General features: G+C 39.6%; 1 protein-coding gene across 1 annotated transcript; it reads right to left on the bottom strand.

Annotated features, from left to right (window-relative positions):
• Positions 1-369: 369 nt before the first annotated feature.
• Positions 370-13,782, bottom strand: zbtb34 (zinc finger and BTB domain containing 34). The gene is made up of 2 exons (XM_068566500.1): positions 13,652-13,782; positions 370-6,903 (listed from the first exon to the last, which is right to left on the bottom strand). Exon 2 carries the CDS (start codon positions 6,868-6,870, stop codon positions 5,347-5,349), a length of 1,524 nt encoding a protein of 507 aa, XP_068422601.1. The 5' UTR covers positions 6,871-6,903; positions 13,652-13,782; the 3' UTR covers positions 370-5,346.
• Between the last annotated feature and the right edge of the window lie 4,621 nt (positions 13,783-18,403).

The following is an 18,403-nucleotide window of genomic DNA, read 5'->3' on the forward strand; positions in this document are numbered from 1 at the left end:
AACCTCTCCCAGATGTATTAATTAAGCTCCAGCTCCCTCTGGAGGGCCAAAGGTGCACATACATCAGATATTCCCCCAGATGGTGTTTATGTATGCCAGAAACACACTGGACAATATTTTAGATGTCTTGTTGTCCAACACATTATACAAAATACCACTGACAAAATGAATGACTGTTACAGTCTATTTTGTTTGCTTGTTTTGGCTCATTTAAGTTTGCTTACACATATAAATATATAAAAATAAATAAATACATTTTTGAGAAACACAAAAGACAAATCGTAGCCAAATGAGCGTCTTTATTTTACAAACGCATTATTCTATTGACATTTTTTATACAATAAAAAAGCAATTTACAAGCTTAAAAACCAAAACAAAGCAGCACAGAATGATTATGAGTAAAATATATAATTTGAATAAATATATTTTATTTCATGCTATAAAATAAATTCATAAATGGCAATCGATACAACTAATCAGCTCTAGCTAGCTTCATTTACTTCATAGATGTACAAAACAGTAGAGTTCTGAGGTTCACAGTTGGGTTGTGAGGTTGTGTGTAGAGTGGACAAAACAGGAGTTGGGGCTTTTCTGCTATCATACTCGGTTCATGGTCTCCTCAAGGTTCAGCTCTGTGGAAGGTTTGGGCTCATTGACACCTTGAGGCAGATGGTTTGGGAACCATTGACTGAGGAGTTGTCTTCCCACCTGAAGAGAAGTGCACAATTATACTATAGACATAAGCAGTATGTCCAATGAGACCACTTTTAACACTCTATACCCTGAGTTCTAAGTTTGTTTTTTTGCCTCGTCACCAAATACATATGAGCCAGAGACATTATAGTGCAGAGTTTAGGCAGTTGTAAAAGTAAAAGGAACAATAGCTTGACTGAAAGCGTGCCCCTTGACCAGAACAACTACAACTACAGTCTCAGTGCCGCGGAGCCAAAAGGAAACCACTGAACCTCGACATGACAACAGACAGCCCGCTCCCAAACAGTGGCTGTATAGCCCAACATCCCTTTGATCATTTGACACAGCTGGAGGTGCAACTCTGAACAGTGCCACTGGGTTTGATGACTGAACCACGCTCAGTCCTTGCGTTGCCGTTCACTGACTACCACTGGATTTTGATGAGCATTTAGAACACCGGCAGGCAACGCCACTTTTTCCATTTACAGATATTCTTTTCTGAAGAGGAAAGTCAACCTGTCCAAAGTTTCAGAAAATATATAAAAAATAAATCAATATCAAATTGTCCTGGTCCTATTTTCATTCAACGGCTCCCTGACATTCAGTTTGTTTGTTTTATGACAGGCCAATATTTCAATAGGCTTGATGATCCCAATACACCGCTTTTAAAAAGGTTATTGCTTTTTCTTATAATACACAGTGGACAGAAACTGACAGAAAAGCTATGGAAGACTTAAGATTTTTTTCTAAGCCTGTATCAGTGTTTGTAAACTACCTGAAGTGAGTTTATTATAAAAAGAATAGGACGAGCTGCAATTTCAAAAAGTAGTCTGACAGCCTTCCCTGTAAACACTTCCTTTTGATTACTTGTGGCCCATAATGCATCTCCTGTTCTTCTTAAACTAGTGGAACTAAGAGGTGACAAAGTTGATTTGAGTGTGTTGAGTTCAGTTGTTTGTGTAGGTGTGTATCACATAAGAAACTATAGTTCATGAAAAGCATTAAAACAATTTCCCCTCTATTCACCTATGATGATTACATGGACTTGTTTAAAAAAAAAATCAGACGAGTTTAAAAGCACCATTTAAAGGGAAAAAGTCCCTCCCAAAGTAATTGAAGCCGTTATAGCTGAATATCTTAAGGGTAACTACATAGATAAACTAGATTTCCCGGATGGAATTAGCATTTACTAAAACAAAACAAACAAAAAATAAGTGCACAATTGATGACAAATACAAAAATAAAGTTACAGAATTATCCATTGGCAATTTCATACAATTTTGTGATTGAGCAACGTGCAATTCAGCTACAGTACATGGGGGTACGCTTCTTCTGATTTTCTCCCCAATATTCAGTTTATTATCTGCTAAATACGCAAGCAGCTGTTCCACTGACAGATGCTTTGAGAGAACAGAGAGGAAGTAGATGTGTGTTCCTCGTGCATCCCCTTCCGACATTGTAATGCCTTAAACTACCGTACATTGTTACGATTGTCCTCCGTGGTCGGAGAGGAGGGATACAGTGTAGTCTCTGAACATGGGGCGACAAGTCGGCCTCATTTGATTGTAATCAATTGCTACAAAATCTGTTAAACCATAAAAATCATTCTGTGACAATAAACAAAAAAACAAAAAACAGATCAAATGATAAAATGCAAAAACGAGGGAGCAGGACTTGAGCTGAAAAAACAACATAATGGACAAGAATGAGATGGATTCATTTGTATTCATCCTCAGTAACACTTTACAATAAAACATGTGGCCATATTCGATCAGAATCTCTCTATTCAATCCATTACAAAAGGAAAGAGGCACAGGAATCTAAGTGCCAGAATCTAAAATGTAAAGCTTGTGGCAAGGCACTAAGTTCAAGATGCCACTTTTTGTAAAGTATTTTCTCTCTTTTGTTTACATTGGCTTTAAACAATTACAATACCTATTGCACACCTTTTATATTTTCAACTTTTGTATGGCTTAATATATTATGTTATTTATGACTTCACTTCTTAATGTCTTCTTAGCAAATTGTTCAAATTTTACACAAGTGATTGTTATAAAGCTGGGAAACGTACATTCCTTACAAATAGCAATGAACTAGTTCTACGTTAAATTAAGAACCTAGTCTTCCAAATGAGCATTTAATTATGCTATACAGTCAAAATGTATGGTTAAAAATCACCTAGTCTTTGGTGTGAACTCTTGGCACGAAGTCCTTTTAGCAGTTTGTACCCTTCACTCACAAAACATAACGAACAGGTATGCATGCCATCCTTTTTTCTAGGTGAAGGGCAAGAATCATCAGAGGCAGATTCAAATTAGTCAGCTACTGATTTTGGTGAGGCCAGATCAGCGGCCAAACCTGCACACCACATCAGCGGTCACAGAAAAAAGAAAGAAAAAAAACGTAGGAAACATTTTACTGTACAGGTTGACAGACTGTGGGTGTGAAGACCAAAAGTATTGGTGTGATAATCCTTACATACAAAGATAAGGAAAAGCAAGATATACAGATTTTTGCAAAATTTCCCTACATTTTGGTTTGCTTTCTTAGCTGTCAATGAGTGAAGACAATGACCGCACATTCAGTGGAATAAAAGGGACTGCGCTCTCGACAATCGACATAAGCAACGAAACACAATATACCCCTTCCAAATGCACACAAAGTAGAAAATTATATGGAAACGAAAAAATAATATAACCCAATGCATTGACACAAATTCAGCATGGACCAGGTTGGACAAAATACAAGCATATAGCAGGTGCTCTTCAAAAAAAGGTATTAAACAGCTGGATGGCCGATAAGAAAGCAGGATAGGACAAAGAGGACCACCCAGCAGAGCTTTACATTTCTTAAATATCACAAGATAACCATTCAGGCCTTGTAAGTGCCTTTTTGTATTTACTGTGAAAGCAGATTCCTTGAAATCACAATGGAATTAAACCCACATCTCTATATACTAACAACACCCTCGTCCCTGATCCTCGCGGTTCAAACAGCATCGCTGAAAAGCTTTCCAACATGTATGACTTGAAGCCAATAGTATTCACGTGATTACTGAGTCTCATCAAAGTTCACAACATTTTTACTCAGAAGCAAGATCACTGCTGTGAAGCGAGTACTCTCCTGATACTACTGCATTGGTATTAAGACAGAATTTAACACCCATCTCGCCCACTCAACTCTGCAAAGTGCATGAATACTTTGGATCACCAGCTATCGCTAACAACATTTACCTATTAGCCTTAGTCTATCCCCAGTCTATGTCACCATCATAAAGTAGGATCGACAAATGAGGATAACGTGTTCCAAGTCTGTATTTAACCCCAACCGATGCAGAGAACAAAGATCACAGATCAATCGTCCCATCCTAGAAAGGTAGGACAGAAGGAAAAAAGGAGACAAACCAATAGCTCTTTCAGATAATGGAAGAAAAACCATGTTAAAATGGCTGAGATTCCTTTGTTCTTTCTATTTGCATATTATTCAGACTAGTATACTATATTGATATATGTGAACAGATACAGAGCTGTTCTTATTGTGCCGAGTTAACAATGAGGACTCCTGTCTTCAACAGACGCTGAGTATTAACCTAAAAGCCTACCTCAGGACTAAACAATTTACACATACAATATTTCAGTATAAGTCTGCCATCAGAGTATAGAGGAATAAAATGACTTCACGGCTGTACGTAATTCACCCATTACATGGATGACAGTATCTAGAACCACACTTTGGCTAAGAGAGAGAAATCTCCAGTAGTGATAAGAGACAAAATTCTTGAGTGTTGTGTGTTGAACAAATTGTATAAGACAGCAAAATATATGCAGGGACATTTTCTTACTCTATTGTCTGCATCTGCCAAAAACAAACACAAGAAAGCTAGCAAATGTTATGAACTCTAAACATAGCACCTTCTTAATCCTGGCTGACCATGAAACATGTTTCAAGAACTATGTCCCTGATCCATACAATCAGCAAGGAATATTTCCCCTAAGTATCAAGGCTTTGTGTTGAAAGAATATTCTTTACAGGGTTTGGCAATAAGATAATGCACATACAACCAAAAACGGATTTCAAACGGTGAACGTATCTGTGCCTAGTAGGTTCTTGGCTATGAGGTAGAACCTGGTGAGTTTCATTTAAGTTAAAATACTGTCTGTTATGAGTATGTAGTTGCATCATGAGGTATTGAACGGATATGTCGCACGAAGCTTTGCACTGGCAGAAAAATCATTCCTTGTGAGTAAGTGACCTCCTGTGGCCACATGTGCAAAAACAGGTCAGGTAAAAAGGTGATATGACAAGCATCTTACCAGAGCTTTCACATTATCAATTATTGCAACATGCCTATATAACTCTGTAAATATGTTTTAAAAAACATGGAAAGATAAAAAGATAAATCAATCAGGGGGTCTTGATTATTGTGACCTCCGCAAAAAATAGTAAGTTGTTACTCCCTTTGCTTGAAATAATCAAATTTCTATAAAGCACCCATTTACTCTCGGCATTCAACATCTAACTTTCACATAATTGACAGGAACCCTTGATGCAAGAAATGTCTATAAGAGAGGGAGCCGATTCAAAAAGAAAAAAAAGTCCTTTAAGTTGAGTTAAGATAAACATTTCTTAACGCTTCCTTAAGCTGAAGCGGAGCTAAAAATCACATCTTGATGCTTGAGCCTCCTCTGGACTGCATTTTGAACTCTCCTCCATATCAGGGGCTGGTGCCTCTTCTGCATATTGCGCTTCAAAGGCCATCACCTCAGTCGTATCCACTTGGTCCTTCTGACCTGAGCTTTTCTCCGTTGTATCTGAAGAGTCTATATGGTTGCTCCCGTCTGACGCTCCCATGTGCTTCTTCCTCAGGTGCTGGTTAAGGGTGCCCTGAAATGGGAAGCATTTGCCACATATCTGACAGTGGAAGGGCTTGTTGTCTGTGTGGCCACGGATGTGGTACTCCAGTTGGTCTTTCCTTGTGTACTTCTTGCCACAGAACTTACAAACAAATGGGGTGATTCCCATGTGCAGGCGCATGTGACGATCCAAGCTCCCCTTCTGGTTGAAGGTCTTTCCACAGTAGATGCAAATGAGTCTCTCGTTGTAGGGGTACCACTGGCTGCGCAGGCTACGCTCTCGCACATCATTCTCCAACACTGTGGCTCCCACAGCTGATTCGCTGTCATCTGAGCCTGGTTTAATATGACTCAGCACTCCTGCTGGGATGGCCAGGGGGCGCTTTGCCCTGGCTCGTCCACCTCTGTAGCCACTGAGTATGGAGCGAGAAGGACTGGAGTTGCTAAGGTTGACGAAGCACGGGGAGGACAGCCCTGAGTAAGAATAGGCAGCAGACTGGATAACAGGACCATAAGAACCCACACTAACAGCCAATACCTGCTCTCCATCTACCAACTCTGTATGGTAGCCATCATCACCGGCTGAGGAACTATCTGAGTAAGTGGGCCTGTCGGTCTTCTCTATCTTCACATGCACATCTGTTACTTGCCCATCTTTGCCGATCAGTTCCACTTGCTCAGTTTCTGCCTCCAAGGGAGCATCATGCTCGGACACACTATCACTACTGCCTCGGTCTGACTGGCCTTCCTCTTGCTGCTGTCGACCCCGGCCTTTTCCTACCAGCTCAAAGCGTGCTTCGTGTACTGCCTGAGTCTGCCGGGAGTAGTAAGGAGGGGAGATCTGGGTAGGGTTTACAAAGAGGTTGCTGTCATTGACCCCATTGCCGCTGGTCTGCGAGTCATCCTTCTCTGGGCTACAAACACCAGCTGGGAGGCTGATCTTGGAGTGGATGCTCTCCAGGATTTGGGTACACTTGTCAATGATGGTCTGCATCTGCAGAAAGCTGGCAGCAGTGAGGAAACTGATAATGTCCTTGAGCTGCAGGGACATGTGACCTGTGTAGCAAAACGAAAGGAGCTGCTCAAAAACTTCAGGGCTTTTGATGACCGAAATGGAAAGGCCACTCATGGTGCTGAGAGCTGAGTGGTCACGAAAGTAGGGTGAACTTGCTGCCAGCACAGCCTTATGGGCTCGAAATGGCTGGCCCTGAATGTGAACGATGATGTCACACAGCTTCCCTTGCCGCCGCAGCTCATTGAGCTGGGTTAGAACAGTGTTACTGAACTCCGGCACATCGAACTCGATGTAGCTGCCGTCGTCCATTTCTTGGATATGTTTCTCCAGTTTGTTGGCTGCCTGATGAGAAAAGGAATACAAACATTAGGTTTTGAAACATCACATTTGCAATGCACTGCAGCATTTTTTTGATTTCACAGTTATCGAAAACTACTATTTTGTATGAATAAGACAAATGAGAAAGTAGGCTGTTTAAGATGACAGGGTTATTTTATATGCTACTATATATGACAATGTAACATGTCAAGCCTTTTATAGAGTACATCTGAGTCGCCTATAAAGTTCATCCTCATCTCAAGTCAGATACATTTTGTTGGAGTTAAATTTAAATGAGTGCACATCATTTGTCACGGCTTGATCACGCACAAAGGCACTTCAAGGCTGATTATTAATGAAACCTTTGCTAACATTTATCTAATAAAAATACCCAGAAAGCTAACTCTGATGTCAGACTATGCTGGCGCAAAGGTTGTCCAATCCCTGGTCACGATTCCATGGGAGGCGAACACAAGCCAGCCTGTAGCTCTTCTAACATGCACGCAGCACTAACTTTACTGTAAATGTATACAAGCTCTACGAGAGAACGCCTCAACCGTAGAGTGACTTTGGACCTCATCAAACTAAACAGTTTAGGCTAAGCGCTGTGCTGTCACGTTAACCAACTTGACTGTAACCAACATTATAGTGAACATATTATTCTGTCTGGGTATACTGACAGTAACATGTATGTCAGTGTGTTGCCCTTAGTGTAGGCTGTTTAAAATATAATATCAGATAGCTTACTATGTAGTCAATAAATAAACAATTATATTAGCAAAATTAGGACACATGAATATTTACTATCTCCAAGGTCAGTTCAGGTCTAATCAAAGCCTTTTTAGACTGATTGGTGTTGGCTATATTGAGCTATTTAGCTCGATAAAAAATGTTGTGTTCATATTTTAAGTATTACAAATTACATTATGGATATCTGGAATGTTTTTTTCAGTTTGGATATCAGAAATGAAATAAGATAAATGGATTGTATAGATCTGAAATAAACATTTTATTTGGAATGATATTGCACTCTGGATGTCAATAATAAAGTATGAATAGTGTCGTTATCTCTTTCCCACTTTTGAACTTGACTGGCTCATACTATTTTAAGACACTTAATATCTGTGTATTATGTTATATTTTTGTCTGATGTGATGTACCACTGGTTCTCTTGTTTCATTTGCAATCTACCCACTGTATACTGGATTAAACTGGGATATGTGTTCTTTTGGGGAGGAAAAAAGGAAAGTAGAGATACGTAGCCAACTAGTCCAAAATAATAGGATGCTGTGGGTTGGTTTCCCTCCTGTCCTATCTTTTTTTTTTTTTAATCACCAGTCGCCACTGATCAATTACCATGATTGCAAAACAGGAAACTGAGAGGTAAGTTGATGTAACTGTTAAAGACTGGTGGAACACAATGTAACAGTCTTATACAAGTGAAACCTTGGAAGGTAAAGGCTTATTTGGCAGAGAAAGAAGAAAATCTGGTTCTGCTTGGCAGTTCAGCATGCCGTTCTTATAAATTATCCTACAAAGCTCTTTCCAAACACTATAATTACATATATAGGCAACAACAAGAAGGAAACTTTCAGGCAATCTCACTCTAGCCAGCTGCCACCTTGTTTCCTCTTTTTTTTTTAGCCATTGCAAGCTATTCAAAGTGATCAACAAGAATAAATAGAAACAGGGCATCTGATAAAAGCTCAGCACAGAATAGTCTGCTGGACAGTGCTGCTTTGCTCGTGGCCAGTTGGGACAAAGTTTCATGGACATAACGTGCAAAATGTATTATTTTCATAGTTTGTTTTCTCTTTTTTTTAACTAATAGTCAAATGTTCTTTTTGGTCTATTTTGACAGCCTAGTCAGCAATCATTAATGACTGCTGTATGACTAATGCAACCAGTATTTAAGTGCATAATTGTAGCTAATGCTTGTTGGTCTCTTCATTACAACTGCCAAATGCCCCTCCCTGCATTAAGATGTTTCATGGCACACAAGCCATAACATTCATGCTTTAACTGAAACAGACGTGACAGCCCAGATCGGCCATGAAAGGCATTGCTTCACAAGTAACAGCATATTACCGCCAAACAACAGTATGCTGACTTGCGCAGATACATTAACACTAATAGACATATACCCTTTCTACTCAGCAGACGCAAAGTAGTGTGAATCATATTCTACTCTACCTACTGTGTGAATCTTTGCGTGTAAGCGCAAATACTCCTGTGTTGCAAAACCATGTGTCAGTTCTCCAGCTTAACCCTTATCTCCCCCCACTCCATCTGCCCTTCTTCCATCTCTCCCTCTGCAGCTCTTCCTCCCTCCCAACCCCTGCCTGGCAATTCAGCATGATCTTCTGCACAGAGTCACTATCAGCACTTTAGTTACGTAAACACTTTCTCCAATTGCCAAAGCTTGCCAAGACACCTGTCTTACAAACCATATGTTCTCATCCTGGCACAAGAGAGGGAAAGATGTAGCAAAACAAAGATCAGTAAGAAGGTGTACTGTGTATTATTATCACTCCCCCACTATCAGCCTTCGAATACAGCATGTTCAGACACTAAACACATCAGTAATGGCTGCCAACCGCATGCATACTGAATAGAGCCAAGTTGAAGGGCAGCCAAAAAATGTATGCTCAGTAGTTGAGATGCACATGCTGGGTGAGGGTCACATGCTTGGCTCACATGGGAAAAACTGAAAATGTTTAAACTCAGCAAGAAAAATTCCATCCAAGTTGCCTGCGTGGTAAAACACCTTTTTTGAACACTGCTGCTTGAGGTAGGCAGGTATAAAGAAAGCTGAGTACATTGTGATAGTTGTGGTCAGCAAAACTCTGGCGGTAAGACATCACCTAAAGCCTATAATTTGAGCATGTCACTCAAAAAATGTAGAAGAAAAAAACATGGGAATGAAAATAGTCAGCAAGCAAGCATTGTATACGTTCTTCAACATCAGCAGCATTTTACATACTTTGAAAAACAGTTTGTGGGGCGGAACAGACCCAGAGCAGAATTGCTCAACATGCAAAGGTTGGTAGAGCCATTTCAAACAGATAGTACAAAAAAAGAAGCTAAAAATAGACTAAATTCAGATATAAGAGGGAAAAGGTATGATATGAGGAACATTGCTGGTGTGAGAATAAAATGCACTGTGAAAATTGTTAAGCCACATTGGGAGCTCCGTATTCAGTGCTAAATATTGTATGTGTCGCCTTTGGGTGAGTTTTCTTGGTTAATTTAGTATTTTTACAGAAACAACTGGAAAACAAGAACATTTTCCTTTTATTTCAGCCTACTCACATGCTTTTAAACACAAGTGTCATAAGCCCCTAGTTTTCTTTATACTTTTCCAAAAACATGTTAATTCTCAAGAGAATTACATAGTACTGTACAGTGAAGTACCTTTCCATAATCACACAGTCATGTTTTCTTGGTTTTAAGGTTTTGCTCAAAGCTAAGAATTGGCAAAATGGAACTCGTTGAAAGGGTATGCTGATCCAAACTAGTAGTCTGACCCTGCTGCCATAGTTCACCCTAGGGCTGGGCAATGTGACGTTATATTTTGTGAAAATTATATAACATCTATTGTTTACGTATTTTAGTATAGTTTCTATCATGGTATTAAAAAAAAAAAGTCTGAACAGCATTATGTGTGATAGGGTTATCACAAAGAAGGATCCGCCATTTTTTGATTCTTGATGATCTAAATGGTAAATGGACCCATACTTGTGAAGCGCTTTTCTCGTCTTACGACCACTCAAAGCGCTCCATGACATCATTCACCTATTCACACACTGATGAGAGGAGCCACCATGCAAGGTGCCACATCAGTATCAGCAACCATTCATACATCGTAGGCGCAGCTACCGGAGCAATATAGGGTTAAGTGTCTTGCTCAAGGACACATTCACATGGGCTGGTGCAGTCGGGGATCGAACCGCCGATCATCTGATTGAATCATGACCCTGCTCACCACCACAGTCGCCCTGTTTTGAGTTAGTACTCATGGTTAAATGCACTTTTTGTAAGTCGCTTTTGATCAAAAACGTCAGCTAAATTAAAACGTAATGTAAATGTGATGCCATGTTCTTGTTGTCTCTGGAAAAAAAACAGTTGGAAGGGATTGAAATTACAATGTGGATGGGAGAGAGGATTGTTCGATTGTTTAAATGTTGATTTCACTTACGCTAAACTGGTGATGGAACCGTCTTTATGTAATATTAACGCCTCTAAAGATTCAACTTCCCTACAGTCAGAGTTCCGGCCCGAGATGGAGAGCTCAGCACACGGCAGCAGCTGCTGCTCTTCTGGCCTCGCTAGGAGCCAACACCAACACGATGCTGCTGGAAGCCCGGGCTTTATTGTTGGGCCCACAGGAGGGAAGAAAGGCTTGAGAGGACCAGAATCAGGACTCTGTGCTGGACAGAGTATACTCCAGTAAAAAAATAAGTTTCCCAAAGGGGAACTGGTACTTGGAAACACTACTGCTCTACAGGGATGCCAAAATCAACAAAAAAATGAAAGATCCTCATTGTATTACTATAATAATGGATGAAAGATTAAACTTTATTCATGACTTCATCATAAGAACCTTAACCTTAAGCAAATTACACAATGCTTTAAATTAGGATGTGAACATGTCACATAGAACTGCAAATGCAACCTTTCTGCAAGTGTAGAGATAGAAGATTACTCAGACTGCAAGGCTGCCTGCCGAAAGTAAACACAGGAACACAAACTCTGAAGAGTTTTACACAAGACAGATCCTTTCTATTCAAAACCATGTGAGGCAGTTTGTTGTTATCAACCAACACAACGTGACTTTTCTCCCCTTTTCACCTTAAATGCAACATGGCCTTTTCCCTTAGAGCCACACAGTTGGAATTACAGACGGCAGTGATGCATGAAATCCAATGTTCTTAAAACAGGTTTTATTACTGTCAAATGGTCAGATTTTGCTAATGGTAGAAAATCATTCAACGGAGGCAGCCACCGTTTGTTGCTAACATGCAGGAATAGCCCTACAAACGTCTACGTGTCAGTTTTACTGTTTTAAGTAAGTTATGTCTAAATATCACCATATCATCTAAATATCACAATATCATCTATATATATATATATATATATATATATATATATATATATATATATATATATATATATATATGTCTATATATATTCATTTTTTAACAGCAGTTAAGACATATTAAGACATGAGACATAACTTGATATGATCCTAAACATAATTTTGCCCTGGCAATGTTAACCATTTTGCAGAGCTCTGACAGCTGATTAAGTACATTGGAAAATATGAGCATGTTGAAACTAAAATTGGTCAACTGTTCTCCTGGTTTTTCAGGATATGTGGGTCTCTGACAGTCCTGTTTTCACCAGAGATTACTGTATAAACTGAGCATGCATTGTATTGTATAATAACTACCAGTAATTTCACCTTGCGGTTCAAACCAATGGTTGAATAGGTGCAAAAAGGATGATTAACAATGATGGCTCATGCAAAAGCAGTCGTCAGCTCCACTGTGTTACCACGTGCCGCAAAGTAAAAATATTTAGGCTAGTTCAGATGCAATTATCATGGAATACAGACGCATAATGTTGGTCTCAAACTAAGCTTTAAACGTATAAGATTGTTGGATATCAGAACAAGCCTATGTAACTGAACTAAGAATAAATAGTATCGGTAGCCTGGGTGAACCCAGTTGCACAGAATAACATGCCAGGTCCCTGCACTTTGTCCTTCCGTGCCATAACATCTAACCTCGCGTACAACTAGTTTACCGGCACATCCATTGTTGGCAGACAGCATTACAATTACTGGTGCTGTGAATCTTTCAGCCTAACAAATGCTCTGCAAAATCGGTGGGTTTAAACAAATAAATAATTGTATCAAGTATCACCACCTCACACACACGAAGACTCGCATTTACCAGTGTTAGCCTCACCGTGCACGGCCACTCGGACACATTAGCACGTACTGATAAGCTTATAGTACATGCATACAGTGCCGACACCTTTGGGAGCAAATGTGCGGCGTCTGAAACTTTATTGCTAAACATTTCGTTGGTAGTTAACGTTAGTTAAGCTAGTTGTCGGTGCTCGGGTGGGAGCTACCCCACCGAGCTGAGCAGCATATGTTAACGTTAGCAGCAAATGTTAACGTTAGCTTGACAGTCGACCTGCTTTTGTTTGTGGTTTCCACCATGTTTCATGTCTACTGTAACTTGTATGTAGACTTACGTTAGTTAAAAACCTGCATCGGTTCACAGGGCCGAACCCCCGAACTGTCTCGCTAACTACAGCGTTAGCTCCACTAGCTCGTCCACGATCGAGCAATTATTTCAGAAAAGAAACTTTCAGACACACTTTACACTTTTAACGCGCTGTGGATTATTCTGTGGGTTGTTCATGCTTTTCATAGATCGTGACAAGGCTTGCCACCATTGTCTGGTCGAGTAGCTAAGTAATGTCGACCGCGGGGCGCAAACTATGTCGCCTGTCATGAAATAGCTGACGTTACTATGCTAACTAGCTTATGCTAACAGTTAGCGCTAGTTTAGCTTGCAGCCGCCCCATCTCGGCCACTCTGAAGAGCGGCTAACGCTAGATAGCGTACGGCTGCTAGCACACGGTCGCCGACAATTATGTCACATTTAGGCTTTCACTGTCAGAGCAAATACTCGCCGACGTTGCAAACGAATTATGGTCATGGGTCCAAGCAAAAGTAAAAGTCCATTAAACTCACCGTCTTGCAGATTAGCACGAAATGTTGTCCATTCCCCTCAGTAGTTCGCTTACACTACAGCCAGGCCTCCCCCCCTCTCCAGTCCAGATGTGTCAGACAGTTGCTGCTGCAATTTTTGCATCAACAGGAAGTGTTCTTTTGGCTCTTTGCATTCATTCTATCGGTGTGTTTTGCGGCAGCCCCTCCCTTGCTCATGTAAGTGCTATGCACTAAGACATTATGTTCTGAATATACGACGTGATGGAGAACATATACATGCGCAAAAATACATGTGATGCACCCTGCAGTCGGTTTCTAAATTGTTTTTTCTACAGATAACAGTTATCGTATACACTTACTCTTATCTACTGACTACACCCATGGAATGGTAGCATACTTGGGTCAGTCGCATCTGCTTCCACTTTACACAGACAGTGAAAGGGACACTAAATGTTGGTGTGTATGTTTTTTTAAATTATTTTTTAAAAACATTTTTCTTTTATGCCAATAACAATTATTTGTAATAAATTTAATTAGGTATTTGGTGCATGTGTTCTCTTACTTTAGGGTACTTATTTTATCAGTTAAATATGTTCATTAAAATCTGAGATGACATTGGTCTATAACTTTCCAGCTGTGCACCTGTGCAGCTGTTCTCCCTCCCCTGCCCCCACCACTACCACCACACACACACACGCACGTACGAGAGAACGAAAGATTGTTGTGTTACTATTACAGCCTCGGAGGCATTGGTCAGGACTACACTCATGACAAGCTTTCGTCATGATACTCTAGTTTTTAAGTCATTTGTCGTATTTTGTTAAAGTTTTACGAATTAGTTGCACAATCTCTTTCTTTCTGAACCGAAAATGATTTAAGTATGTTCTGCATAGATACCACAAAGGGGCGCCAGAGACTAAATTGATGATGAAACTTTTGCGTCCCATTCCTCTCTTTCATCCTAATAGACAACTCTCTTAAGGTTGAGCTTGGACCAGTATTATAAGGAACTTATGTTATCCAACCAATCAGAATACTCAATACAATAAATATTAACTTGTTTATGTTAAAGCTGGTGAACTGTATGTGTAAACTGGATAGCAACTGCTGCATTGTGTTTTTTGCCACAATCATTGCCCTATTGTACGGGTTTTCAGGTTCTGGTCTCAATTATGTATACTAACTAACTTTGGGCATCAGGATTGATTAGTATTTGACACACAGCAGGGTTTAATTAGGAACTTCATGAGAAAGACCAAGGTTCTCTCCAGACAGTGGACACGTATTTTAGATTATCTGCATATTTTTTTCCATTAATTGAATAAACTGCAAGAATAACACAATGTGAAATTATTGCAAGTGTAACCCTCAAGCAGGATCCTAAGAAAACACAACTTAAATTGAGCTTCATGTTGTTTGGCCATTACCCAATGTAGACAAAGACGTGTTTATTGTTGCAGCACTTTCATGTTGACTGCAGACTGCCATTTGAATATAAAAATGAAGCACTACAAATATAATATTTTTTAAGCACTTTGCACCTACACAAAAGCAGGGTGTGCAATATTGTTTATTTCATAATCATTCATTTTGTTTACCAACTGTTATACCTGTAAATGGCATATTGTATTAAATTGTGTATATTGTGACCAACCAGAGATTAAAGTTCATGGCTATATTTCACCTAATGTTAGAATAATAGCTGCTTGCAAACAGTGTGTATATAGTATCTGTGTTTCTGTTGGTAAAGGAGACAGGTAAAGTCTTGTCTGCTGTCTACTGTGAGGAGCACTAACATGAAATGAATGTGTGCTGTGTGTGTTTCTTTTTTTTATTGAGTGTGAGTGACAGGTTGGCAGCTCAGGTGAATATCTGACCTAATCTGTGTGCAGGTGGGTGATCAACGATGAGAAAGGAATCGCTTTGTCATTGCACGTGCTTCTTGTTAAACAAGTCACTCCTCTATTCTCCACCGTAATTTTCTTTTTTTTCTTCTTTTCTGGGGATTGATGCACAACTGAAGGTGCAGCCAAGGTATGGTGATTAGAGATGGTTTTGTTGATCCGCAGGAATGATCATGGTATTGATAACATTTCAAACAAACTCATAATCAAAGGGTTTCCTGTTAAAGTTGTAATCTTTTCTGAAATGGAGCTTTGTTAGCTCAGTGTCATTTGGTTGACCAGGACTTATTCAGCGGTAAGCTAATGGGGCTGGTACTGAGTGGTGCAGCGCCAGGGATCGTATAGGGGCTCCAGGTGGTGTGGCCTAGGGCTCTGATGTGCTGCTCCTTTTTAATCCCAGATGACATTGCAAAATCCCCAAACTCCTTGCCCTAGTATAAGACTGTATAGGAGCAGAGGCCAGATGATTTGTTTAAAGAGCACATATCATGTATCAAACTGAGGGAATAAGGAGGTCCACTGTTTTATGTTAAGCCGGAGACCTATGTTTAAGATGAAAGATAGGTGGTTATTTTTTTATCTGAAAAGAACATTTATGTGATTCTGTAAATATACTCTATTAAGACAAAAATTCTGATCTTTCTATTTCTCTAATTTTGTTCCATCAGTTGCAGTCTTGTAAAAAAAAAAAACCATCATATGTGAACCTTTTCTTTGGAATATGCAATGTTCATCAAACAATTCTGCTGCAATCAACAAATACCACTCTAAACGCAGTTTGTTTGCTAACGTCCAATTTTTAAGCTTAACATGAATAACACATTGTTGTCTATGTGTGCCAAGAGTCCCAGAATACCTTGGCTGTCAGTGCTGGGGAGAACAATGGTCTCCCAGTGCTCCTGTCCAGAAATAGTCTATAGCTCACTGATGGAGAACATATTTCCCAATAGCAGGTGTCTGAGTCAGTCAGTGCCTGATCCTCACCATGACTGTAAATGAAAGGGCCAGCTCGTCCAGGTGCGGGAGCACCTCTTTGGTCCTCTCAGGTTTCTCCTTGATGGAGGAGCATTTTGTGGAAGAATGAACAAGAGAAATATTGGCATTAAAGTATGTATATTACAATTAAAATATTATACATCATCCTCTGTAGCATATGCAGTTTCCTATATAAGAGTCATCTACTTTATATAGATGATAGACAGCCTTTTATTAATATAAGTCTTATTCTTGTTTAACAACAGGTATATGAAAGTACTCTTCAGTCCATGCTACGTATTGAACAAAAAGATGAAAGAACATGCCTCAAAATCATTATGTGTTATTAGAAGTGTAGTATTAACCAAACACAGTATGCTTATGAAATATTTATACAACACAATGATAGTCAGTTTGACATTTCATTTAAAAAATCAGCTGGACTCCAACCAAAGCCATTCAAGGCAAAACCTCAAAAGCTAAGAGAGTTTTACCAGTAAGTGCAATAATCACTTGCATTGCACGGATAATGAGCTCTCAGATGTGTCATATATTTGCCTGAGAAATTAAGCCAATTTGTGAAAATGGTGGCCTGGGGTTGAGGGAATATAGACTGGCTTGTAAAGATGAGTGATATCTGGCACAGCATGAAGAGAATGAGAGGTGTGCTGCCCGGTGCTTAGCTCAAATGAAAGCTCTGATTAGTGGAGCAAAGATCAAAATGACAGAGCGGTGGAGGCTTCAGCTGGGCCTTTGTTATTGATAAGTCTGTCATCTCTGCTGATATTGGAGCAGTAATGGCAGCTGATGATTAGGCCACTCCTGAGCTATTAACTACATTTCTTATCCTTTTACTGGGGCCCAGCAGAGCCTATTTGAGAGACAAAGGCATCCTTTATGAGGCTGGCTCCTTAAACGGCATCCACCTGACCTAAAAGGCACAACTGTTACTGTCTTTCTGCCAAGCCAAAGAAGTCAGAGACTAGATACATGTCAGAGGTCGCAGTGCGCTGCTGTTTGAAATGAAGGGGTTCTGAGTGAGTAAGCTGCTGAAAGACGGCTGCAGCAAAATTACAGAAAATTGGCTGTTTTGTCAACATTTCATCAGAAGATTTACAGAAAGCTGACCCCGACCCATTCTCTCCCCCTCTTTCACAAGGCTAAGGAGATTGAGTGGGTCAGAATTGACTGACAAACCAATCTCTTCTTTATTTCTTTTTCGCTTTCTCTTTCCCGCTCGAGAAGTGATATTCAATATGATCTCCTTTTAATGATCCTAAGTGGCTGAAATTATATATACTCAACACATATTGTTGAGGTTGTATTAGTCTGTTTCAGGGGCACACAAAGGGCATGAAAGGTCGTCATCAAAATGTTTCAATTCTCAAAGTATGGCGTGAGTGGATGTATTAGGATATCGTGTACATAGATCCAGTAAGCCTTCATTCATTTTAATATTTAGCTGCTAATATAAACATATAGTATGATGGCATTGAACGATTACCATGTGTGACCTGGAAAAGATAAGAAGACCTCCAAGTGAGCAGTGATTCTCAACTACTTGTACTACTACTTGTGCAAGGGTGTACATGGTAAGATTGTAGAGAATCATTACTAAATAAAAAAATTAATAAAAATACTGTTGATTATAAAATATACCCATAGTTGTAATACTTGATTACTACGTGCTGCAATTGAGATTGCATGAAAACTAGCAGGCTATAGAATTACGAGAGCAGTGAAGCTTAAACAGTAAGAGTGCAGAAAATGTGATAATAATTAACTGTTCACATCTTTAGCTAAAAAGAGAGGAACAAACATAAAGAATAAACAGTTAAAAATAATTGATGGATTAAACAATGAAGAGAAGGTTTACACTTAGCATTAATTCTAA

Source organism: Clinocottus analis, unplaced genomic scaffold (genome assembly GCF_023055335.1).
Source record: "Clinocottus analis isolate CAN_PGR_092001 unplaced genomic scaffold, fCliAna1.0.p SCAF_7, whole genome shotgun sequence".
NCBI classification, from domain to species: domain Eukaryota; kingdom Metazoa; phylum Chordata; class Actinopteri; order Perciformes; family Cottidae; genus Clinocottus; species Clinocottus analis.

Bases quoted from the DNA above. Each gene is read 5' to 3' on its own strand.
- zbtb34 (XM_068566500.1), bottom strand. From the start codon at position 6,870: ATGGACGACGGCAGCTACATCGAGTTCGATGTGCCGGAGTTCAGTAAC.